The 27,592-nt window shown below is 45.0% G+C and overlaps 1 protein-coding gene across 1 annotated transcript in view; it reads left to right on the top strand.

The window, feature by feature from the left end:
- Nucleotides 1-381: 381 nt before the first annotated feature.
- Nucleotides 382-27,592, top strand: part of LOC136626791 (alpha-2-macroglobulin-like protein 1) — a 93,909-nt gene continuing 66,698 nt past the window's right edge. Inside the window, exons 1-7 of the mRNA XM_066601797.1 lie at nucleotides 382-553; nucleotides 11,827-11,956; nucleotides 13,634-13,859; nucleotides 14,086-14,212; nucleotides 15,437-15,558; nucleotides 16,091-16,142; nucleotides 16,929-17,012. Of these exons, the coding sequence (XP_066457894.1) occupies nucleotides 382-553; nucleotides 11,827-11,956; nucleotides 13,634-13,859; nucleotides 14,086-14,212; nucleotides 15,437-15,558; nucleotides 16,091-16,142; nucleotides 16,929-17,012 (913 nt within the window). The remainder of the gene's footprint in view (nucleotides 554-11,826; nucleotides 11,957-13,633; nucleotides 13,860-14,085; nucleotides 14,213-15,436; nucleotides 15,559-16,090; nucleotides 16,143-16,928; nucleotides 17,013-27,592) is intronic.

Raw genomic sequence — 27,592 nt, 5'->3', positions numbered from 1 at the left:
TACAGAAGCTTGACCTTAGTGCACACCTGAGGAGAATAAAAGATGTATTCTGTAAGCAGTTAGAGGAAGATGCAGAAGCGAAGAAAAACCTGTCAAAGCAGATTTCTACACCTCAGGCTCAGGTGTCAGATATGGAAAAGAAAATAGAGAATGCTGCATCCTTGGATTCTGTTGAAGAGCAGAAGAAAAGAAAATTAGAAGAAAATTTTTTCAATGGTATGAAAAAAAGCAGCTGCCTATGATAAATTAGAGTAGATTAAAACAAGTCTTCAGCAGGAAAGAGAAGCTATGACTGTGGAGCTTGGCCACTGATGTCAGATTGTGTGCAACTGGGAGAAGAAACAGAAGAAGTTTTATTAGTTGCTTGTTGAGAAGAAAACAATGTCTGCTAGATATGTAGAATGGTTCAATAGAGACAATGAGAAGGCGAGGGCTGAGCAACAGATGGAGGGTGAGCAATCCTCTGAAGTACAAGAGACCAAAGAGAAGGCAAAAGTTGAGGCTGCTGAAGCTGAGAAAGCCACTAAAGAAGCAGAGACTGAAAAGAAGATGTGTGTGAATAGAACAATATAGAAGTTGCAGAGAATAGCAAAATAGAATCAGTAGAGTCAGACTCCAAAACAAGGACCTGAAGAGGAGCAACTGAAGAGCCAACAACAGTTTGTGAATGAGCAAACAATTGAGCAAGAGTATAAGAGAGATGAGTTGAGCAAGAGATTAAAAATTTAGAAGTTGCAGCTATTAGAAGTGTCAAACAAGGGACAACCACACTCAGAGAAAGACCTCTGAACATGGTGCTTCGACCTGGGAGAGTTAAAACCTGTGATAAGGCCTACGACCTTTATCAAAGATGGGAGGACTATATGGTGCTATAGTACACAGAATGGCCTGCAGGGAGCTGTAGACAGACATTCAGGTACTAGAAATGATAGAGAAGTTCAGTGGGTGTAGCAGGAAGTAATATAAAAGTATCAGCTCTTGCCATATTCAGGGTGAAAGTTGGTTGAAAGAGAGAGAAGCTAGAGAGACAGCAACTGTAGGAACTGTAAGCCTGAGGTCGAGAGCAGACCACACTGAGCCCATCATGTGTCTCACAGGGGAGGACATTCCCTAGAAACCCAGTTGGGGATAGTAACAGGGACCCTGCGGGTTGTGAACCCTGAAAATTGTAATCTTCCTGAGTTTTGATGTGAAAACCATTTGCTGTGTGTGAAATAAAAGCTAGCAGACGCCAGAGTTGAAGTAATTTTGTTGTCCTGAGGCTTTGTGTGTAGTGCCAACCTTCTTAGGAGGAGATGGGAATCCCAGTGAGCAAGTAACAACGAGGATACCACAAAACAATATATAAATGAGGGTCAATAATAATAATTAGGGGACCTATGAGAGCACTGATACCTGGTGGGGCCCTGTGAGGGGCATTAATACTGAGTAGGTATCTGCATGGTGCATTATTATTTAGTGCAGTACTATTAGGAGCATTATTACTGAGTGGCAGCATGTTTTTTGTGTGTGGGGTACAAACAGTGGCACGCACTATGCACGGCTTACAGGGAGCACAAAAAGGGGATATTATTACTATGTGGGCCACCACGGGTGACATCGTTGCCACCTAGGAAACTATGAATAGGGATATTATGTAAACATTTGGAAAACAAAGCTAGGTTGCTGATAATTGAAGAGTCAAAGATGTCTGTGTCAAATTCTACAGAGACAAGGTTTGGCTGGAAGAAGTTGTCATGGTGGTCTAGGCCAGATGGAGAAGAAAAGTGAACAACTCCAATAAGAGGTAGTCACCTGTGATCACTGGATATAATGATACTGCTTTTAAAGTCTGCAGAACACCTGTGTAGATCTGATACTTACCTCTATATTGTCACTTTTTAGGTCGTAATAATGGTCTTTGTATAGTATTTTTTTAGCAACATTATTGTGGTATTATGTCTTCACAGTCTGGGAGTATCATTTGATCCTGATACAGTGTTATTATTGATCTTTGCAGTAGTCTATATTCAATAACAGTATTGTGTTATTAATTACTATGTGGTGGTAATATGTGATGATGGTGTGGTGGGATTATTTGGCCCTTCTGCAGTGCTATTTTTGGTGGCATTGGTCTTAGTATAGTGGGTCGTGTACAGTGACATATGGAGGAAATTACATAGGTAATGATGATTACAGTAATGTGTGTTACTTGCACAGAATAAAACAATTTTTTAACAGTAATTTTTAATAAAATTATTAAAAACCTTATCTATTAGACCCACAAGGGACGTCACAGAGTGATCTTTGGTATACTCAGTATAGCAAAGGCTTAATTCCTGTGAGTCTAAAATGGGAATACAATCTATGCGATCGTGCGGAAGGATCAGCGTAATAGTCATACAGCTGTGGCATGTCTGGAAGTCTTTCCTAGGCCTCCGGCTGCCATGATTATGCATCAACATCCTGTGATTGCATTTGGAGGTGCAAGAGGGTTGATGGGGACGGAGGGAGCTCCCTCTCACTGGTTAACCACCTAGATGCCATGGTCACTACTGATTACGCATCTAGGGAGTTAAATGACAGGGATCAGAGTTCTCTATGATCATGGCCATTACAGTGAGAGCATGACTGTCAGTCAACACATGGATCTTGGGGCCACCTTGCGATTTTTTTCCAGGGCCTCTTTTAATTCCAAATCCGCCCCTGAATATGTGTTGTATGTTCTGCTCAGGATGTACACATATACGGGAGGTATATTCTTCTCAGCATATACACATATATTGTGCAGAGACATAAACTTGGCAGAGCCTTTCACAGGATGATGGGAGTAGTCTTATGAGGACATGAAATATAAATCAGAAGCGGCGCTCCAGCAGTGTTAGGACAATGGTAAAGAGAGGTAAAATTCAATTTGCTAAATGACTCACACCGACACGGCCAGTCCTAAACCAGGAACCGGTCGGTCATATGGTCCAGATAGGCATTCAATGTCCCCAGTGGGAGAGGAAGTGCAACGGTCCTTACAGGATATCCAGTAGTGGAGAGCAGCATGAGAATAGCTCAAAACATATAATGACAGAGAGAAGAAACACAATTCAGAAAGAAAAAAGATCTCAGCGCTCCGCCGGTAACAGGTAGAATAAACACTTTAGGTCTTACTTGTTTGGGGGTGCCAGACCCAAGGCACCCCTCTCATCCAAGCAGGCGTAAAGATATGCACAATGCGTTCCCAAATGTAACTTGTTTATTGCGACGCGTTTCGGCTCTATGTTGAGCCTTTTTCAAGCATAATACAGAATTAAAAACATACCTCCTTTTATATGTACACCAGGACTGCTAGTCAAATAAAGATCCCTCCCACCTTGGTGTAGAATTACCCTCCGGGAATTGGTTCCAGCTGTAGGTGATGTTAATGAATGAAATGGACCTCCATAGATAACCTCGAGGTCCATACAAACCATATGTATTATCGTAATCATGCTCGCTGGCTCGGCGCAGCATGATGACCTGCCATATTCTCCACCTCTAATGCCCGGAGTAGCGTCAAATCGCGTGCTTATGCGTTGACGAGATGACATAATGACATATGTTCCGTTGCATGATAATTCGGCGGTGGCCATAGTGATGCGTGCACGCTCAGAAGAGGACGTCACTAACGTGATGACGTGTGCCGGCAGACGCCTCACATGATGTCCAGAGGGGGGAGTCTGGTGGCTGACGTGTTAGTATCCACCCCTCAACTCCATGGCAACGTACTAGGCAGTGCAAAATCGCTGTAGGATGATAAGAAAAATGTATACAAGGGGAGAGAGAATTATTTTGGACTTTACATATTGATAAGATCTAATGTTCATTAGATATTAAAAATATTTTAAGGGAAAAAAGTGTTAATTTAAAAATGGATTTAAGAGATAGGAACGCCTGGGGCGGGGAGGAAAAAGGGGGAAAAGAAATTATTTTTATCCCCATAATCTGATTATTTAAAATAGAATGCATCCTATAATTCCTGATATTTTGTACACATTCGTATATATCAAAACACCAACATTATTTCGAATATAAACAGGCGATTTGATAAAACATTTTGATTTTAAAAAAATTAAAAACTTAAATTAATATAAAATTTCAATATTCTTTTTCTAATGACTCATTTACTCAAGTGGGGTGTAGAGTATTAAATTTAAGAATAAAAAACATCTCTTTAGTCTTTAATCTCGAGTGTTCACCAGACGGAATTTGTTCTAATGGAGTGATGGATAACCCTGAGGGATCAGAATTGTGACATTGTAGAAAATGTTTAGAAACACTATGTTTCGTATAGCCTCTTTTTATGTTATACCTGTGCTGATTTAATCTACAATGCAAAGGGTTTGTAGTGCGTCCAATATAACGCAAAGAGTATTGTTTAATAACTATACTGGTGTTTTCACTCAACTTTTTAATAATATTACGTTGTGATTGATTTAGGTTTCTCTTCTTGATATCGGTCTTAGTAGCTGTTAAGATCTTAAAATCTTCCAGCACTTTATCATAAAATGTGGAAATAAGGGAGCCTTTAGAATCAATAGGATAAAAGGTACTTGGGAGTTTGAGGTTAGTTACTACAGGTTGTATATCCCTGTGTTGGTTATTTGGGTCAGAGCAATTCTCTACTAGGGGCTTGGGGGGTTCATTATCATTGGAGCCACCCATTTTGTGTTCCATGATACAAAAATGGCGTTTAAGTGTCAATTTACGTATAAAACGGTTTAGATAGAAATACAAATCAAATAAATCAGGATCTATAGAGGGACTGAATGATAAACCTCTAGATAGAATATTAGCTTCTTTATAGGATAGAGGATACTTGGAGATGGGGGCATTTGAAGAGTCCATTACTGATACCCATATTCGCTACTATAAGCGCTTTATTGATGGCGTTATCTTTATATGGGAGGGGACCCTAGAGGAGGTCGAGATCTAAACCAGTGGAATCTTAAATTCACGGGCTCTTGTAGCTCAACTAATATCACTTATTTAGATCTTGATATTAATATTGTTAATGGTGAAATACAAACTCAGACGCACTTTAAACAGGTGGACGCCAATAGCCTACTTGATTTTCGTAGCAATCATGCTAAAATATGGAAAACCAATGTCCCATACGGGCAATTTAATAGGATTAGGTGCAACTGTTCTTCCATAGACACTTTCGATATGCAAGCTAATAAGTTGTACAATAGGTTCAGAGAAAAATGCTATCCTGACACATACGTAATTCTTATAACAAAGCGAAATTAGAAAAATGTGAGAATAATTCAAACAAAGAGCACTTGAAAACCAATACGGACGTTAAAGGGGAATTACGTTTTATTACCAAATTCAACAATAAACATAAGGAATTAAAACAAATCATGAATAAACATTGGAATTTACATAAAGGAGATGTGTATTTAACATCAAACCTTCCTCAAAAACCAATATTGACATACAGAAAGAATGGAACCTTTGGCAACATTTTAGCCCCCTCTCGCCCACGGACTTCTAATCCCAATAAAAATTTGAGTAGACTGTTGGTCCCTCACATATCAGGTTCTTTTAAATGCGGAAGGGTTGGCTGCAAGTGTTGCAAAGACATTTGCAACAAGCTTAAGACTATACAATTGGGATCCGATATGCCACCATACCAAATAAAACAATATTTAAATTGTAGTTCAGATAACGTCATTTATTTAATAGAGTGCCCTTGCTCTTTGCGTTATATAGGACGCACTATAAACCCTTTGCGTTGTAGATTAAATCAGCACAGGTATAACATAAAAAGAGGCTATACGAAACAGTGTTTCGAAACATTTTCCACAATGTCACAATTCTGATCCCTCAGGGTTATCCATCACTCCATTAGAACAAATTCCGTCTGGTGAACACTCGAGATTAAAGACTAAAGAGATGTTTTTTATTCTTAAATTTAATACTCTACACCCCACTGGATTAAATGAGACATTGGAAAAAGTCTATTGAAATTTTATATTAAGATCTTCACTGTTTTTCCTGACAGTCTAAATACATTATTGTTCTTGGTCTGCCCATTCCTCCAGTCTTCATGATAAGGTAGAGAACTTTCTGACATTGTTACAATGGACTTTTGGGAGTCATTCTATCATGAAGACCACATCTGGACTGTAGAAATGACTTGGCTTCTAGTGGTCTCTGCAGATCCAAAGCTGATTGTGGTGATAGGTGACCTCCCATTTAGAAGGGATGTCAATTAGATCAACAGTAAGAGTCAATCAGTTACCATGGCTGACCACTTTATTTCTGGTCCTTCATCTTGACCATTAGTTTGTGCTTCTTCAAATGTGGTCCTCCGCATCCGGGACCCCAGGTGCTTGTAATCTTGCTGACTGTTGGTTTCTGCTACCCTATCTGAGAAACAAAAGAGTGATGCCTATGTACTGATGCCCAAGACTGCGTCACGGATTCAGTTTATGCTGAGCTAATGTGATGCTATGGCAATAGGCCTATTTTAATGAGAGATCAAGATAATGTATAGTTAGTGGCTAGATGGTCAGGGTTTGCTTTTGTGTGAACCATTGCTGGGATTAATACAACTGACAGGTGCTAGACTTTAAAGACGTTCTGGGTGTAAAAGTATGTTCCTGAGAGTAGTGTCAACCATCTTGGGTGAAAAAGATTGCAATTCTGAGTAGTGACTTACCTCCTATTGTCACAATGTATATGAGGCAGTGAGTGATCAGTCAGTTCCTGAGGTTATTGTGTTGGAAGCAGGAAAAAAGGTCAAATGTAAGGATCGGAGTGACTGATAAGGATCAAAGTGGGATGTGTAGACAATTTGGTCAAAGCATCTGCAAAACGGATGGTCTTCTGGGGTGTTCCCGATATGTAGTGGTTATTACTGTAGTGGTGATTAACTTATAGGCCCCCTAGGTCACCAGGGTCCAGGTGTAACTGCATCCTGTGCCCCCATTATACTTACGCTTCTGTGTGTGGGGTGAAGGCACCTATTTGGTCCAATCCCACAGAAGAATGACTATAGGACAAATTACAGATAAAGCTCCTGCCAGTGATGATAGAAAGGTGTCAGATCACACACGACATTGTTGCTTGCTGTGTATGGGGTGGTGGAGCTACAGACCAGTCAGAGTGCCCGTGTGACTTCTGTCCACCACCAAGAGTGCCTACAATGGGAACTAGACCATAGAGCAATGGAAAAAGGTGACCTTATCTGATAAATCATGTCTTACATCATGTGAATGGCCAAGTGTGTCACCTGGGGAAGAGATGGCACCAGCATGGGAAGAAGACAAACCAGCAGGTGTGATGGACAATGTTATGCTGGGTATTTGGGTCCTGGCATCATGTGGATGTGATACATACCATCTACCTAACATTGTCCAGTTAAGTACCTTCTTCATGGCAGTGGGTTGCGCAAATGAGAGTGTCCTCGACGGGATGTACCCAGCCACACTACAAGAACTGCTCAGGAACAGGACAAAGAGATGAAGGTGATGACTTCTCCCCGATCTCATCCCATTGAGAAAAACAAGTCCAATCTATGGAAGCCACATCTAGCAACTTACAGAATCTGCTGCTGATACCACAGGACACTTCAGAGGTCTGGTGGAGTCCGGGCCTCAACAGGTCAGAGAGGGACCAACACAGTGTTAGGGCGGAGGTTTCATGGCTCATGGTGTGTTACTTATTGATGGTGCGATGCTTTCTCCCCCCTGCCTGCGTTTTATACCTCTCACCTCTAGAATATGACGTTACTTATCTCCTGCTGATGGGTGAAGTGTCTCTCAGACGCGCTGTGTCCTCTCAGACGCGCTGTGTCCTCTCAGACGCGCTGTGTCCTCTCAGACGCGCTGTGTCCTCTCAGACGCGCTGTGTCCTCTCAGACGCGCTGTGTCCTCTCAGACGCGCTGTGTCCTCTCAGACGCGCTGTGTCCTCTCAGACGCGCTGTGTCCTCTCAGACCCGCTGTGTCCTCTCAGACCCGCTGTGTCCTCTCAGACCCGCTGTGTCCTCTCACTTTTTTTAATTCAAATAATTTTATAGACTTTTCAAAACAAAGGCTACAAAGTCTTATAAAGAAAAGCAGTGTATACGACCTTACATCTTCTATGCCAATATATAGTAATTATACCGAGTCTGCAGATGTAAACATCACGTACTCTGGATAATGAATCTGTAGTACCTGAAGATAAGTTATCATGCAATACTTCCATTACAAGAACAGTTTCTTCCTACATACTTTATCATTGTCCAGTAGATCAGTGATCTCCACATTGTGTCTCTCCAGCTTTTGGGAAAGTACAACTCTCTCTTAGGCCTCATTATAATTTATATTTATGTTTTTCCCGCACGCGGATCCGCGCCCCATAGGGATGCATTGGACACCCGCAGGTAGTTAAATACCTGCGGATGTCATTTTTCCCTTCAGCCGCGGATCCGCGTGCGGGAAAAAAACGCGACATGCTCCATTTTCGTGCGGGTCTCCAGTGGGGACACCTCCCGCAGGCTTCTATTGAAGCCTATGGAAGCCATCCGGAACACCCATACCTGAATTAAAACTCACCTGTCTGGACGCTGCGGATCTTTCCTCCGTCGCGGCAGGATCTTCTTTCTTCGGCCCGGCGGATGTGCCCAGCGCTGCCGGCGTGCCGAGCACATCCGCCGGGCCGAAGAAAGAAGATCCGGCCGCGACGGAGGGAAGATGCGCAGTGTCCGGACACGTGAGTTTAATCTTATTTTCAGCCTCATGTCCCCGGGAAAGGAGGGACCCGCTGCGGATTCTGCATGGAGAATCCGCGGCGGGCCTGATTTTCCCCTGTGGACATGAGACCTTAGACTGTCAAGCTGGGAGTTATAGTCACTTAGCAGCTGGAGAGTCACAAGGATTCCTTCAGTAGCCGAATTCTGCAGAATATCATTGTGATACTATAAGAATCTATCTACAAGCTGTAAACAGTTCAATCGCGAAGTTCTTCTAACTTTGTTTAAAGGGTACAGTGTTATAGTCAATTACAGTATGATGGTGAGTTACATTGTAAGGTTCACTATTATATTCTCTTAGAGGCATTATTATACTTTATTAGGTTCATTATTATAATGTTAGGGGCATTATTATACTTTATTAGGTGTACTATTATATTCTCTTATAGTAAGTTCACTGTTATACTCTCTTAGGCGTACTACCGTATTATACTTTTCCTGGATGCACTATAATACTCTCTTCAGCACACTATTATACACTCTTAGATGCACTACTACACTCTGTTAAAGTAGATGCACGATTATACTCTTTTAGGCACACTATTATATTCTTTGAGGGACTCTATTATATTCTCTTAGCTGCCCTGTTATCCTGTACTGTCTTAGGAGTACTATTATACCCTCCAAGGTACACTGTTATATTTTCTTGGGGGTGCTATGGTATCCTCTAAGGTGCACTATTATGCTCTCTTACGGCAGATGAGCTATTAGACTCTCTTTGGCACACTTTTATAATCTATTAAAAATGCTATTACATTCTCTTAGGTACACTATTATATTCATTTAGGGTCATTGTTATACTTTTTGACACATTTGTGTATTCTTACAGTGGGGGCACTGTTTTACTCTTAGACATTATTATACTATCTTAGGGACAATATTATATTCTCTTATGTGCACTATTGCTGTATATACCTTTAGGGACACTTTTATACTCTTATGGGCACTTTATTATATTCTCTTACTATTATTATATCCTCTTAGTCACTTCTAGTGTCTTACAGATTTTTTAACTTCCCTCTTCTCAGTTCCTTCATCTCAGAGCTCTGTCAAGCCATATCATTCTTTTGCCGCTGCCTTTATGGTTGTTGATGTGCTGTTGATTCAAGCAGGAATTCATGACAGGCCTCAGGGATGATAATATGCAATGTGTATGTCAAGTGCAGAGCGCTACAGGCATATTCTTCTGTTCTAAATCAGGGTTAGTACAACTGCTTGGAGAATCACAGATCCCACAGCATTTGTGGAAATTGCAAATGATTCTGTTTATTTGTTAACAAGCCAAAGTATGTATAGTCCTTTCAGGCAAATACATTAAAGCCAGGCTAACGGTTACCTGACTATATATATACATAACTTGTTATGCCTCTTTATTATTGATTACTAAAACCCAGCACTTGCCAGTCTCTGAGAAAAACTCTTCTCTAGTCACATGTTTGTTTCTGTCTGAGATCCTTAATTTGTCTTCTATAAGAATTCCTAAGCTTAGTTAAGACTGACATATATGTACAGAAGATGAAATAAATAACTCCTTATCATCTGTTTTACTCTTTCCTGAGCAGAGTACATTTCTTAATCAGGAGTCTCGCTGCACATTTGTGTGAGCAAACGTCCATCGCAGCCTTCTTCTTCAGGTCTTGTAATCTTATGATTGTCCTAGTTTTCTGAACAAAACATCTAAGTACGAGTGTCAAATAAGCTAGAATATGCAGTGGGGAACAAGATGGTGTTCAGCAGACACTATGGTTTCTCTCACAAGCGGGAGCTCGCTTGTGCTTTCACAAACCCTATTACAGTCTTTCTCGTACAGTTGTACCTTCTCAGCATTGATGAATCCATTAGTTGAGTTCCAGTCACCAGCTCATTGTGCAAATACAACCAGACCTTATTGTTGGCTACAGACTGTCTTCCATCGAACACTTACTTGCAATTTTGGAGACAAGATATTCACTGTTTCTCCTGACATTCCAAAGACCTTGATGTCCTTGATCAGCAGCCTATTCATCCGGTCTTCTTTGTTAAGGTAGGGTGCTTTTTCACATTGAAACAATAGACTTTTGGGAGTCGTTCTTTCATGAAGATCACATCTAGACTGTAGAATTGACTTGACTTCCAGTGGTCTCTGCAAATCCAAAGCTGAGCGCAGTGATGGGTGACCTCCCATTTAGAAGGAATGTCAATTAGATATACAGTATGAGTCAATCAGTTACTATGGCTGACCACTTTATTTCTGGTCCTGCAGCTTGACCATTGGCTTGTGTGTTTTTGTTTTTTTCAATTGTGATCCTCAGCATCCGGGACCTTGGCCGCTTGACTGTTCCCCATACTTAATGAGGATCTCTCCTTCACTAGCCTTAGCAACTTAGCAAAAACTCCAACACATCAATTCTTCTCCAGTTCTCTATGTAGTCCCCTGCATGAATTTAAGCCTACATATGATGGCTGGTGGTGGATGCAGAAAACTGAAACTCCCGATGACATAATGTATACTGAAAGTGATAATATTCAGATTCAAAAGAAAAACTAATTTAGGATCAAGTCGTGCAAAGAGAATATGGTAAATCTGTCACCCTCAACTGTTAGTGAGACTAGAGAAGTTCCTATAGAGCAAGAACATAAGAAATGTTCAAAGTTTCCTCCACAAACTACATACTATATACTGAATCCCTAGATATATCCTTCACACTTTACATTCTATATACTTACCATCCTGATATATCCTCCATACACTACATACTACATACTGACCCTCCTGATATATCCCCCACACTTCATCCTATATACTGACCCTCCTGAAATATCCCCTGCACTACATCCTATATACTGACCCTCCTGATATATCATCCATACACTACATATTACATACTGACCCTCTTGATATATCCCCCACACTTCATCCTATATACTGACCCTCCTGATATATCCCCCACACTACATCCTATATACTGACCCTCCTGATATATCCTTCACACACTACATCCTATATACTGACCCTCCTGATATCTCCCCCACATACTACACCTTGGTGTATCTCCTCTTGATGAGTGACAATTGTTCTCCATTCGTCTAGATGCTTCTTCAGGAGCTAAATTCCGTTTTAGGACTTTAGATGATTCTGCGGTGGCTGATGATGGTGGAAGCAGTTCGGAGCCTCGCACTCTATTCCCCGAGACCTGGCTGTGGGGACTGCATAAAATGCCGTGAGTATTACAGACCCAAACATTTCCCTCTTATTCCCATGTAATTATCTAACTTATCATCAAACCTACCTGGAAATATCATGTAAGGTTCTTGTTGTTTGTACCAAGTGGACAGGTAGATCCTTGGTCAGGTCCTTTGTTAAGGGTTCACAGGAATGGGATGCAGTTCTTGATGGTAGGACCTCAGAAATGAAGGGGTTTGTTATTTTGATCATAAATAAATAAGGTGAAAGACCTGTTTATGTAATGTCAGGATTATTTTCCATGGGTGCACCTACAGAACCATTGGCTGCAGACCATTGCCAGAAAAGATGGAATCCCGATCAATGTAGGATTCACTCCTGGAGATCGAGGTTTGCCTCAGCCTACGATGAGCTACCTGTATCATCAGCTCTGGTTTCACTCACCTTCCTATATGGTTTCCAATCTTGAAGTACAATGGAAAAGCAGCAGTAAAATACTGAGTCATTATTTAGAGGTGGGGAAAATAGACCGGCCAATCAGGTAAAAGAGGCAGACTGAAATCAGCCAATCATGATGGGGACAACCTATGCAGTTCATGCAGAAGGCTCAGCTACACCTACACCCCCGGCAGGCTGAAGTTAAATGCTGACATCACATCTGGCATCATGCAGCAGCTCTGATCCCCACGGAATCTGAATGCTCCTGTTATGGTATAAAAACATAACATGATTGACACTTTCTACTAAGACCTGTGTGTGTGATATTACTAGTGGGATGGAACTAATTATTACTCCACTCTGAAGTCAGTGGATGCTGGCTTGCTGTGCCACAAAACCGATTTAGCTTAGGTCTAGAGGCTTCACCTGCGGTTCCCTGGTTTTTGCCCTTTAACCACACCAATCGGTTTTGGTCTCTACTGTGGAGAGCCCAGTAATAGTCTCAGTTATGTCGCTGCTGACACAGCGCAGTCAGAACTGCCATAATGCAGTGTCGGAGGGTGTAAACAGAAACGTAGTCTGGAAACATAACCTAAGTCAGAACAGGTGAAATTCTTGCACACGGTTTTCCATAACGTGGTACCGGAGGGTGCAGCTCGAGACGTGGTCGTGGAACAGAGCTAAGGTAGAATACTTGCATAGTGGTGAGAGAGGCTGAGGCCAGGGCAGGGAGCAGACAAAATAAACATGGTCAGGAGAGAAGAAGTCAGGAAACCTGAGTAGGGCAGACCAAAACCAGAAGAGCAGACAGAACACCGTAACACCTTTGCACACTGTCAGAGTAATTCCTTAGACACCTGCTAGCATGGAAGGGTGTCTAGAATAGCCAGAGACTTGTCTGGGTGGGCCAGGGATGGAAAACCTGGGTGTGCACTGATCTTCAAGAGGTGAGCTGGTCACACATGTGCACTCTATGAGGACCAGGAAACTGACATGCGGTGCAGCATCTGCTGTAGTCAACACAAGAGACATAGAACTGGCCATGACCAACAACAGGAGAAGCTAGGGGATGTCATAACTCATGACCGATGACTGTAACATCTTTCTATTCCACCCAGACCATTCTTCTGTTCCAATCTTATCCCAGAAACGGGGCTCTAGAGATAATGTGGGGTTAGCTATGACTGTCAGACGCCCACTGAGCACGTAATCTAGTTATGTCGCATCAGACCTGGACATTTAATGGTTCTTCATGTTCTCCCTTCATTATCTGCAGGGACAATGGTTCTGCTGAGATGTCGGTTAGCGTCCCTCACACCATCACGGAGTGGAGCGCCCAGACCTTCTGTGTTGGACCTGGAGGTTTCGGTCTCTCTCAGCCTGTTTCTCTCAAAGCTTTCCAGCCGTTCTTTGTAGATTCGACCCTTCCTTACTCCATGAAGCGAGGAGAGAGCTTCAATCTTAAAGTCTCTGTGTTCAACTACCAGACTGATCCAATGATGGTAAGTATTCTTCTGTTGTAAGACATTTGGAGACTTCATGAAAGTGAAGGAAACCAGGGTCAAGGAGACAGAATGCGGAGTGTGACTCCATTAAGACGATTCCATCCAGGAGTGTCCACACTATTAATGATGGCTGACAATACTGTCTGTTCCCTGCAGTCTGTAACTCTAATATCACCCTATATCACTCTATATTAATGTACATATATGACTGTTTACCCCTCAGATCGCAGCCTCTCTTCCATCTTCTGAGCATTTCAAGACTGAGAACAGCAAAACCAGCAAGAAAATCCTCTGTCTTCCCGGAGGGATGAAAAAGACAGTTTCTTGGGTTGTGACTCCAAGTATAATAGGTAAGGATACGGGTATTTCCTACATGCCACGATGTCCATGAGATCAACACATCTTATACTACAGTGACAACCTCTGTAACTGCTGACAACCAGCCCCTGTATCATGTCTGAGAGGTAGTCACAACCCCGCCTCCTGGTGATGACATCACTGATATAATTACATGCGATCAAACATGAGATTCGCACACCGTATACCACCGTAACTGCGATTCATCTATTACTGCTGATAATCAACTTGTGTATCATGTCCAAGATGCTGTCATAGTCCTACCTCTTGGTGAGGATTTAACCGTTTCCAATCCACTGTCTGACGTCTGAAGACATTATAATTAAAGGCTGTACAGCTCCGATGTTGGAAGACATCCATCAGGGTTCTCTTACTGTATATTGCCAGCCTCCCTGCTGTTGGAGCCTATCCAACATGTCACCTCCTGCAGTACTGGCTTTAGCCAGCATATGGCGCCATTGTATAACAGCAGAAAAAGAGTAAGCCCGCTAGGAAAACCACGATACAAATTGGATTGAAAAGGGTTAATAGTTTTACCTTGTAAACCCCATAGTAGTTTGTAATTTGTGCTAGTTTGATTGCTGTACCAGACCCCCTGACATAGCACTGTATCATGGCCCGGTATCCTGGCTGTCTGTGACCACAGATGGATTAGACAGCCTATCAACAGGGGTCTCTTCAAACTTCAAATTTGTAGCTTAAAATGAGGTTCCGTTGTGTTCTGCCTCCATGTGTCCGGCCACTGCACTCATTTAAAGCATAAAAAAGTATATTCATGGCCAATGGATCCCTCGTAGCGGACCTCTGTCTACTTGGTGCCAACCCTGTGACCGGGCCCACTACTCTTTGTATGTCCTGGAGTCCGTAACCTGCATTGCCCAGGTCTCAGCTAGACCCTCAGAGAGGGACCACCCTCTGCTCTCTACAGTGTCCCCAGGATCAACTCAGTGGAGTCCACCTAACATGACAGCTGTAGAACCCCCCAGTTAAAAACCTGTCTGCGACCCCGCTCTACGCTAGGAGCACCTCTCTTCATAGATATGATTATATATGATTATCAGACATGAGATTTGCACACCTTACACTACATTAATATCCTTTAATATAGCCTGTATATCATGACTGACAGGTAGTCAAAACTCTGCCCCTGATGATGACATCACTGATCACAGCCCCACCCCTGATGATGACATCATTGACTTTTGCTCATATTCCAGGAAAAATGAATATTACCGTGATAGCTGAAGCTGTGAAGAGTCAGGAGCTGTGCGGGGGCAAGGAGACGGTGATCCCCAAGAAGGGCCGCAGGGATGTAGTAATCCAGTCGGTGCTGGTGGTGGTGAGTAGCCGGGAGGGGATGGCCGTGACGAGTCTCATGCTGGACTAGTAAGGAGTTGTGCAGTCACATAGATGCTGTGCAGGCATAGAGATGAGCGGATGGTGCCACCAGGAGGCGCCTCTTCATCATGTCACCCCTCCACTGCCCTTTGTGTCTACAGACAGCAGATATTCACAGAGCGCAACGAGAAGCCGTCACCTTCCATATATCAGTAAATGAGAAGTTACAGTTGCAGCCACTCTCCGGTTGTTGTGCATTATGGGCATTTTTTCTAATCAGCAGTGGTTACCATTTTTTTAAAAGTTTCAAAAGGAAGTGCGGCCATATTGGTTGTCACTAATCAATTACCTTCTCGGTAGGTTATCACTTTGGTGGACATTGAGCAGGTTGACAGAAGGAGAGCACTTTAGAAGACTCTAAAATGCCATTCAAAAGTGGCAACCAATATGGCCGCACTTCCTGTTGTCACTTTCTCCAAGTTAGTCGCCACAGAAATGCTTAAAGATGATTTACTGAACTTTTTTTCTTTCAGCCTGAGGGGACTGTAGTGGAGAAGACACACAACTCTCTGCTGATCATGGATGGTAATCCTCTGAAGATATCTACTTACATTTCTCTTCCTCCTGTACAATCACTATGTGCAGCCTTTTCCTCCTGTGCAGTCTCTTCCATCTCTGCAGTCACAGGTTGCAGTCTCTTCTTCCAGTACAGTTGTTATGTGCAGTCTATTCCATCTGTGCAGTCAGGGTGTGTAGTCTCTTCTTCTTGTGTAGTCTCTTTCCCCTGTGCAGTTGCTTTGCTCAGTATTAGAGATGAGCGAGTATACTCGCTAAAGGCAATTGCTCGAGCGAGCATTGCCTTTAGCGAGTATCTCCCCGCTCGAGACTGCAGGTTCGGGTGCCGGCGCGGGGGAGCGGTGAGTAGCGGCTGTCAGCAGGAGGGAGCGGGGGGGGAGAGAGGGAGAGAGAGATCTCCCCTCCGTTCCGCCCCGGTCTCCCCCACAGCTCCGTGCCCGCTGTCTGCACCCAAACCTGCAGTCTCGAGCGGGGGAGATACTCGCTAAAGGCAATGCTCGCTCGAGCAATTGCCTTTAGCGAGTATACTCGCTCATCTATATTCAGTCTCTTTCCCCTGTGCAGTTGATGCATACAGTTGTTCCTTCCTGAGCAGTGTCTTCTTCCTGTGCAGCTACTCTTTTGAATTTCTTCTTCCTCTGAAGTCTCATCCTCCTGGACCCTGATCTTCTTGTGCTTCAGACTTCTGCCTTCAGTTTCTAGCACAGAATATCTGAGACCCGCACTGTTGATCATCAGCAGTCTGATACATTTGTAGCAACCAGAAGGCGACCTAACAAAACTTTTTTGTTTCAGGTAATTCTGTAACAGAGAAGGTGAAGCTTGAGTACCCCCCCTCATCTGTTCCGGGGTCACATAAAAACTTCTTCAGTGTTTGTGGTGAGTACAGAGCAATGGTAAAAGTGACAAAGGGGTTTTCTGCTGCTCGGACCCCCAGTGATCAGTTGTAATCCGTGGAGGAGCCTGGCAGTGAGTGTTCCTTTTCTCTGCAGCTCCCCTACAGGTGAAATGTAGCATTACACAGTTCTCATTGAACTCAATATACTGTATGTAACGTACAGGTATTTTAGGTCCTCCACAGGGGAATGCTCAAAGTAACCCTCTCTCTCCCTTTCTCACACACACACACACACACACATATATATATATATATATATATATATATATATATATATATATATATAGGATTTGTATACAGGGCGTATCCTAACAAGCTTCATATTTCTGTTGCTGCTGCACTCTTCCCATTAACCGCTCCCCAATGTGCACTATACATATACGATGCATGTCGGATGCCTTGTATGGAGTAGGCTTGGGAGCCAGGCCCACTCCATACATGGCAATTGTCTATTGCCTCTGACAGCTGGCACCCGCCAACAACAGTCACAATCAGAGAACACAAATTGTGGCTGCTAATCTTTAAATGTTGGTGTTTTAATGTTCTGAACGCCCTTTGCACGATGAGATTACAGGGTTCTGTTCAGATGTCCTGGCAGCCTGAGCTGCAATGACCTTGTCTGTTAAGGCATGCCTGTGGCATCTTTTAATAGAATGCTTTTTAACCCCTTCCTGTCCCAGGGCATTCATGTATGCCCTGGGTGGGAAAGTGTCCCTGCAAATGTCTGTACACTTACACCCTTTGGATGGTGCGTTTACAGAAGCTGAGCATGTGACATTCACAGCTAGAGCCAGCTGCAACAGCAGGGAGCGGCAATAACATTGATCCCTACTGTTAACACCTTACACAGAGTGATTAATGTTGTTTGTGGCATGTCAAAAGTTTACAGAAGGAAGGGTGCTCCCTCTGTCATGTCATTGACCCTCAGCCATGTAATTGCAGAGGGCTTATGGGTTCCCATGGCAACCAGATACTAGTCAGTGATGCCCGCATTTGCTATGGTCTGTGATCACTGTAATAACTGATAATGCATTGCAGTACAGAAGTACAGTGTATTATCAGAGCGATCATAGCATCGCAAGTTCAAGTCCACTACAGGGACATAAAAATGTAATAAGAAAAGTATTTTTTTGCGCTCTTCCCCTCTTTTGTTTAAAAAAAAAAAACACAATTGGTGTCAGGACACGAGTGACAACATGTACAATAAACTGAACACATGTTTTACTGTACACAGCAAATGTTAAAAAAAAGCTGAACCAAAATTATTATTATAATCACATCAACCCGCAAAAAAAAATCATGTAATTTATGCTGCATGTTTAATGCTGTAAAGAAAATAAAAACAATGGCAGAACTGAGGAGAGTTTTCCCCCTTCACTCCAAAAAATGTAATAAAAGTTATACAATACATTAAATGTACCGAGAAAATGGTACCAATAAAAACTACAGCTCGCCGCGCAAAAAACAAGTCCTTATAATAAACTTTATTTGTATAGCGCCAACATATTCCGCAGCGCTAACATAGTCGGGGGGATACAGAAAGACAAAAGTACAACAATTACAGAACCCCGGTTACATAGTAATCAATTGATGGAAACAATAGGGGTGCGGGTCCTGCTCCAACAAGCTTACATACTACAAGTAATGGGGGGATACAGAAGGTAAAGGGTCTGAATATGTGCACAGTATGGCAGGGTGGAGATGTGCACGGTATGGCGGGGTGGAGAGTGAGGGATGCTATACACATAGACAATGGTCAGACATTTAGCCGTGTGATGGCAGAATCGGTATGACTGCAGGGGCAGGTGATGATGGCTAGCAGGGATTGCAGTCAGTAGGTCAGGGAGCATGTTATCAGGCGGAGTACAGAGGGGTTTATTTAGGGAATTCGGTATGCCTCCCTGAAGATGTGCATTTTTAGAGCACGCCTGAAGTTCTGCGAGTCCTGGATTGCTCGGGTATCCTTTGGTAGTGCGTTCCAGAGGACCGGTGCTGCTCTGGAGAAGTCTTGGAGGCGGGAATGAGAGGTTTGTATTAAAGGTGCGCTCAGTCTGGTTTCGTTAGCAGAGCGGAGAGCCCGGGCTGGGTGATGGATTGAGATGAGGGAGGCGATATAGGGGGGCGCTGTGCTGTGGAGGGCTTTGTGGATGAAGGTAGCAAGTTTAAATTGAATTCTGTATTTAACGGGCAGCCAGTGCAGTGACCGGCACAGGGCAGAGGCGTCCGAGTAGCAGCTGTACAGGAAGATGAGCCTGGCTGCCGCATTCACGATGGATTGGAGAGGGTAGAGTCTGGTGCCGGGGAGGCCAATCAGCAACCAGTTGCAATAATCGAGCCGGGAATGGATGAGGGCAACAGTAAGCGTTTTTAGCGTGTCCACTGTGAGAAAAGAGCAGATTCTTGCAATGTTCTTGAGGTGCAGCTGATATGTTCGGGCCAGAGATTGGATGTAGGGGGTAAAAGAGAGATCAGAGTCGAATATGACCCCAAGGCAGCGGGCATGTTGTCTAGGAGTTATGGTGCCACACACTGAAATGGAGATGTCAGGAGGAGGTCGGTTAGTGGAGGGCGGAAATACCAGTAGGTCAGTTTTAGAGAGGTTTAATTTCAGGTAGAGAGAGGACATTGTGTTAGAGACAGCGGACAGTCGGTGATGTTTTGGAGGAAAGGTGCAGAGATGTCACGGGAAGAGGTGTATAGCTGAGTGTAGTCAGCATACAGGTGGTATTGGAGGCCAAATTCCCTGATGGTTTGTCCAATAGGCCTTGTCAACAGGAAAATAAAGTTATGGTTTCTAAAGTGAAGATGAAAATCCCCCACAATTTGTTGCATCCTTAGATCCAAATTAGGCAATGTCACTAAGGGGTTAAAATATAGTGTAATGCAATACTGTAGTATTGCATTATATTGCATAAGCGGTCAAGCGATCCTAAGTTCAAGTCCCCTGTGAGGACTAAAAGTCAAGGTAAAAACAAGTAAAATAAATAATGAAAAAAATATTAGAAAAAAATATTAATAATAAAAAAACAAACATTTTCCAGATAAAATAAATAAATTAGGAAATGTAAAAATAAATATCACTGCATCCATAAAAGTCCAAGTTATCAAAACAGGCACATTATTAGTCCCGCTAGGTGCAAGAAAATATACAATGCCAGAAATGCACTCTTTGATCACCCCGTCTCCAAGAAAAATAAAAAAAAAAAAATGGTTAAAAGTCATATGTACCCGAGAATTGTACAGAAAAAAACTGCAGCTGACCTCAGACAAAAATCAGCCCCTCTACAATGGAAAAATAATAAGTTAGCCCGCCTGCAAACGGCCGGGTCGGATCCCACTGCGAGAATTCTCGCAGCGGGATGCAGACCCGTGCCCCTGCACAGCCATGCGGCTGAACCGCTCCCGGCATCTCCTCTCTGCGCCGTGTGCCAGCTGTCGCCCAGCCAACACATGTGAAGTGAGGAACCGGCCCGTCACTACTGACATTTCAGTGCGGGCCTCTGCGAGACCCACACAGTAATAGGACATGCAGCGATTTGTTTACCGCGCATGTTTTTACGCAGACAAATCAATGCCGTATACCTAGGATAGCGTTATCTAATGCAATCCTATGCAGGCGGCCACGGGCGGAAATTCTGCGGGAAATCCTGACGCGGAATTTCCACCCGTGTGCAGGGGGCCTTTATAAGGATCAGAAGGTGACAAAAGAATTTTTTTTTTTTAGATTATTCATTTTCTTAGGCAGTACTGCACAAAGAACTATATAAACTTGTTAGCATTGTAATTGAACTGACCGACAGAATAAAGATAATGCGCTCATTGTCAAAACCATCCGCCCCCCAGAAGAAGTTGTCGATTTGGTGCAGACCCCGGCATGCAGTTCCATCTCAGGCAGATCTGTAAATGATGAGAGTTGTGATGATTAAATGAACGGTCGAGTCTCCTGAGGCCCTAAAAGTGGTTCCCCCCTTGGCCTATAAGAGGCTCTCGGAGGCCCCTTGTGTGTAGTGACCTCTTCTTCCACTTGTGTAGAGCTTGTTGACCACTAGACGCCTCTACGACGCAGAGAAGAGATTTCACCCCGTTACCAGAGGGGGGCGCATTAATGGGATGTGGGAATGGGATGTGGATGGTCGTATTAGTGAATTACCTGCCATCTGGGCCGTTTGCCCAGACTATTAGGAAGTGTTGGGACAAGTGGATGCATAAGGACATGTACACAAGATGACTAGGATCAGGACACACTTCAAAGTCCACCAGTGCAGAGGATTATCTGATCGTCCAACAAGCATCAGCAGCTCCAACTGTTTTGTTGTCTGCCATCCAGAGACAGGGGGCGCCATAATTACACCCCTGTGTCTGTTGGAGCCATTTCCAAGTGCTTGGCTGAAGGCCATTTGGTCTCATGGCATCCATTCCGTGTATTGTCTTCAAAATCCACCCACTGCCACCTCCATTTGTAGGATTGTCATAAACAACAAAAATGGACAGCTAAAGAGTGGAACCAAATTGTCTTCAGAAACAAATCCAGGTTTAGTTTGGGCGCTAACGATGGCAAAGTTTATGTCTGGAGAATTAGTGAATGCCTTAGTCCTGCTTTTGCTGTGGAGCAGAACACTGCCCCCTGCTGGTGTGGTGGTCTGGAGGGCCATCACATACGACAGTCGGTCAGCCCTAATAGTGGAACGAGGGACAATGACAGCTCAGCGATATGTTCAGGACATCCTGCAGCCACTTGTGTTCCTCTCATGGCGGCTTCTAGCAGGATAATGATCGGCCGCACACACAAAGGGGGTCACAGGAAGCCCCCACAACATTGTCACCGTGGCTGCACGGTCACCAGATTTATCGTCAATAGAACATGTATGGGACCATCTGAGACACTAACTGCAACACCCTACGTGTATACATGATCTAGAGGTTCAGTAGAGCTGGTTTTCACAAAGGAAAACAAGCAACAAATTAAATTGCAAAGCTCCAATTGCTCGTGAAAAAGGCCCGGGAATACCAGAAGGAGATGTACATACGCTTTATCAATGACAGAAAACAATTCAATTACATTGAACACGACAAGCTGTGGCCACGCCTGAGACAAATGGGAGTCTCAGGACATCTGGGGCAACTCATACAGTCGTTACATGCGAATCAAGAGGCCATGATCAGGACCTCCAACAGTAACATGGAATGATTCAGAATCTGGAAAGGCATACGCCAAGGCCGCATCTTATCACCTGCATTGTTCAACCTCTATGCAGAGGAGATCTAGATGAATCCAACATCTGAGTTATAACTCACAGAAACAGAAGCTAAAAGACCTGGTTGCCAAAGAATGCAATGGCTTGAGGCTATTAGAGTCGACACAAAAATTCAAATGATTGAACTGAAAGAAGAGGGCTGATCCATAAAGTGTCCAAGAGTCGGCCCTGATTAGACAGATAAAGAGAGATAAAGGCTCAATTACAGCATATGTACAGCGATATAAGGCAGGATATCATACTGAACCATACCTCCATGCCTGCCTGTATCACATCCTGTATCCAAGCTAGAGGTGGTACAACAGGGTACTAGAGCCTCCATGCCTGCCTGTAACACATTTTGTATCCAAGCTTTAGGCAGTACAGCAGGGTATTAGAGCCTCCATGCCCGCCTGTATCACATCTTGTATCCATGCTAGAGGCAGTACAACAAGGTACTAGAGCCTCCATCCCCAACTGTATCACATGTTGTATCCAAGCTAGTGGCGGTACAGCAGGGTATTAGAGCCTCCATGACCGCCTGTATCATATCTTGTATCCACGCTAGAGGTGGTACAACAGGGTACTAGAGCCTCCATGCCAACCCATATCACATCTTGTATTCATGCTAGAGGTGGTACAATGTGGTACTAGAGCCTTCATGCCCATCCTTATCACATCTTCTATCCAAGCTAGAGGTGGTACAACAGAGTACTAGAGCCTCCATGCCCCCCGTATTACATCTTGCATCCAAACTAGAGACGGTACAACAGGGTACTAGTGCCTCCATGCCCCCCGTATCACATCCTATATCCAAGCTAGAGGTGATACAACAGGATACTAGAGCCTCCATGCCCTCCTGTATCACATCTTGTATCCAAGCTAGAAGTGGTACAACAGGGTACTAGAGCCTCCATGCCCCCCGTATCACATCTTGTATCCAAGCCTCCCTTCAAGGGGTCGGTACTCCACAATAAATGATCCTTTTGTGCTGATGTGTAATCACTTACTGATATCAATGTTACAATCACACAGAGAGTTTTATTCCATCCAACAACTTCTAGGGGAGAAATCGGTTTTTAATAATAGGTGTCATGTTTACATGTAAAAGCACCCACTTTTCCTCCCATAAAATGGTGCATGGTGTTTTTTTCCATTTTGCCCACTTAGAAATTTTTTAAAGTTTTTGATTACATTATTTGGTACATTAACCCCTTGAGTGGCACGCCCGGAAATTTTCCGGGACGAGCTCCACTGCCCATAGAGATATAGCCCGGAAGATTTCCAGGCTATGTATCACTATGGGAGCTGCAGAGCACAATGCCACAAGCTGTGACATTGTGCTCTGCCTGCACTGTCCCACAGAGAACAAAGCAGGACATTGAGAAGCAGGAAGATATTGCCGATATGCCTATGCCAGCAATCTCCTGCTATTAATGTCCTGCTTTGTTTACAGGTTGCTATAGAGACCATCGGCTTGTCAGAAGCAAGCCGATGGTCTCTGTTGTAGGGAGAGCTGGTGCTTGGCTGTCAGAGGACAGCTAGGTACCAGCTCTTACAGCAGAGATAAGAGAAAACCTCTGATCTCTGCTGTGTAGAGATGAGCGAGCGTACTCGTCTGAGCTTGATACTCGTTCGAGTATTAGGGTACTCGAGATGCTCGTTACTCGAGACGAGCACTACGCGATGTTCGAGTTACTTTCATTTTCTTCCCTGAGAAATTTGCGCGCTTTTCTGGCCAATAGAAAGACAGGGAAGGCATTACAACTTCCTCCTGTGACATTCCAGCCCTATCCCACCCCCCTGCAGTGAGTGGCTGGGGAGATCAGGTGACACCCGAGTATTAAAATCTGCCCCGTCCCCGGCTCGCCACAGATGCATGCTGAGAGAGATCAGGGAAAGTGCTGTCTTGCTGTAGCTGCTATAGGGAGAGTGTTAGGTGTTATATTCGTCTTCAAGAACCCCAACGGTCCTTCTTAGTGCCACATCTGACGGTGTGCAGTACTGTTGGGCTGCTGGGAGCAGTATTGCACAATTTTTTTTTTTTGTATATCAGGCGTGCAGACCATAGCGTCCTCAGTCTGCAGTCATTTTACAGAGTATAGGGGCAGTACTGGTAAGGCAGGGACAGTGGGAAAGGTGAAAGAGATAAACTGTCTATATAGGCAGTGGGCTTTTTAAAAAAAATTGGGGAAAAATAATATATTTGGGCTGCCTGTGACCGTCTTCAGTGTACTGCATGTCTGCTGGGGGTAGTAGTTGCTAATTAATACCCAGCTAAGTGTTACAGCAGGCTTGCGCATAATTGTTTCCTGGCTCTGCTGTGCCCGTTACATCACCGCCGTCATCCCGCCAGAGGGAAACAGTATACATAATATACGCTGCATACAGTATCTGTCTGGTGTTTCAGCTCACCATTTAAGAAAATAGAAGCAAAATACTTAAGGCCTACCACTGGCCTTTGGCCACTTGACTGCTTCTGCGCTGTGAATTCCAGTAGCTGAGTCATACGCACCTACGTCTCACTACAGGCTTGCGCATAATTGTTTCCTGGCTCTGCTGTGCCCGTTACATCACTGCCGTCATCCCGCCAGAGGGAAACAGTATACATAATATACGCTGCATACAGTATCTGTCTGGCGTTTCAGCTCACCATTTAAAAAAATAGAAGCAAAATACTTAAGGCCTACCACTGGCCTTTGGCCACTTGACTGCTTCTGCGCTGTGAATTCCAGTAACTGAGTCATATGCACCTACGTCTCACTACAGGCTTGCACATAATTGTTTCCTGGCTCTGCTGTGCGTTCGTAAGCGAAGTCAGCCTCCAACCACAGGCCAATAAGCAGCACATTTAATTACAGCGTTCTGTTTCTGCTCTACTCGTAATACACCATGCTGAGGGGTAAGGGTAAGCCTAGAGGACGTGGACGCAGACGAGGACGCGGAGGCCCAAGTCAGGGTGTGGGCACAGGCCGAGCTCCTGATCCAGGTGTATCGCAGCCAACTGCTGTGGGATTAGGAGAGAGGCAAGTTTCTGGCGTCCCCAGATTCATCTCACAATTAATGGGTCCACGCGGTAGACCTTTATTAGAAAATGAGCAGTGTGAGCAGGTCCTGTCGTGGATGGCAGAAAGTGCATCCAGCAATCTATCGACCACCCAGTCTTCTACGCCGTCCGCTGCTGCAACTCTGAATCCTCTGGCTGCTGCTCCTCCTTCCTCCCAGCCTCCTCACTCCATGAAAATGACACATTCTGAGGAGCAGGCAGACTCCCAGGAACTGTTCTCGGGCCCCTGCCAAGATTGAGCAACAATGTTTCCTCTCCCACCGGAGGAGTTTGTTGTGACCGATGCCCAACCTTTGGAAAGTTCCCGGGGTCCGGGGGATGAGGCTGGGGACTTCCGGCAACTGTCTCAAGAGCTTTCAGTGGGTGAGGAGGACGATGAAGATGAGACACAGTTGTCTATCAGTGAGGTAGTAGTAAGGGCAGTAAGTCCGAGGGAGGAGCGCATAGAGGATTCGGAGGAAGAGCAGCTGGACGATGAGGTGACTGACCCCACCTGGTTTGCTAAGCCTACTGAGGACAGGTCTTCAGAGGGGGAGGCAAGTGCAGCAGCAGGGCAGGTTGGAAGAGGCAGTGCGGTGGCCAGGGGTAGAGGCAGGGCCAGACCGAATAATCCACCAACTGTTTCCCAAAGCACCCCCTCGCGCCATGCCACCCTGCAGAGGCCGAGGTGCTCAAAGGTCTGGCAGTTTTTCACTGAGAGTGCAGACGACCGACGAACTGTGGGGTGCAACGTTTTTCACGCCAAGATCAGCCGGGGAGCCTCCACCACCAGCCTCACCACCACCAGCATGCGCAGGCATATGATGGCCAAGCACCCCACAAGGTGGGACGAAGGCCGTTCACCGCCTCCGGTTTGCACCACTGCCTCTCCCCCTGTGCCCCAACCTGCCACTGAGATCCAACCCCCCTCTCAGGACACAGGCATGACCGTCTCCCGGCCTGCACCCATACCCTCACCTCCGCTGTCCTCGGCCCCATCCAGCAATGTCTCTCAGCGCAGCGTCCAGCCGTCTCTAGCACAACTGTTTGAGCGCAAGCGCAAGTACGCCGCCACGCACCCGCACGCTCAAGCGTTAAACGTGCACATAGCCAAATCTATCAGCCTGGAGATGCTGCCGTATAGGCTTGTGGAAACGGAGGCTTTCAAAAACATGATGGTGGCGGCAGCCCCGCGCTACTCGGTTCCCAGTCGCCACTACTTTTCCTGATGTGCCGTCCCAGCCCTGCATGACCACGTCTCCCGCAACATTGTACGCGCCCTCACCAACGCGGTTACTGGCAAGGTCCACTTAACAACGGACACGTGAACAAGCACAGGCGGGCAGGGCCACTATATCTCCCTGACGGCACATTGGGTGAATTTAGTGGAGGGTGGGACCGAGTCAGAGCCTGGGACCGCTCACGTCCTACCCACCCCCAGAATTGCGGGCCCCAGCTCGGTGCTGGTATCTGCGACGGTGTATGCTTCCTCCACTTAACCACCCTCCTCCTCCTACGCAACCTCTGTCTCGCAATCAAGATGTGTCAGCAGCAGCACGTCGCCAGCAGTCGGTGTCGAGCGGTGTGGCAGCACAGCGGTGGGCAAGCATCAGCAGGCCGTGCTGAAACTACTCAGCTTAGGAGAGAAGAGGCACACGGCCCACGAACTGCTGCAGGGTCTGACAGAGCAGACCGACCCCTGGTTTTCGCCGCTGAGCCTCCAACCGGGCATGGTCGTGTGTGACAACGGCCGTAACCTGGTGGCGGCTCTGCAGCTCGGCAGCCTCACGCACGTGCCATGCCTGGCCCACGTCTTTAATTTGGTGGTTCAGCGCTTTCTGAAAAGCTACCCACGCTTGTCAGACCTGCTCGGAAAGGTGCGCCGGCTCAGCGCACATTTCCGCAAGTCCACGACGGACGCTGCCACCCTGCGGACCCTGCAACATCGGTTTAATCTGCCAGTGCACCGACTGCTGTGCAACGTGCCCACACGGTGGAACTCTACGCTCCACATGCTGGCCAGGCTCTATGAGCAGCGTAGAGCTATAGTGGAATACCAACTCCAACATGGGCGGCGTAGTGGGAGTCAGCCTCCTCAATTCTTTACAGAAGAGTGGTCCTGTTTGGCAGACATCTGCCAGGTCCTTGGAAACTTTGAGGAGTCTACACAGATGGTGAGCGGCGATGCTGCAATCATTAGCGTCACCATTCCTCTGCTATGCCTCTTGAGAAGTTCCCTGCAAAGCATAAAGGCAGACGCTTTGCGCTTGGAAACGGAGGC

Source organism: Eleutherodactylus coqui, chromosome 4 (genome assembly GCF_035609145.1).
Source record: "Eleutherodactylus coqui strain aEleCoq1 chromosome 4, aEleCoq1.hap1, whole genome shotgun sequence".
Taxonomy (NCBI): Eukaryota; Metazoa; Chordata; class Amphibia; order Anura; family Eleutherodactylidae; genus Eleutherodactylus; species Eleutherodactylus coqui.
This window is presented reverse-complemented; position numbering and strand designations above follow the sequence as displayed.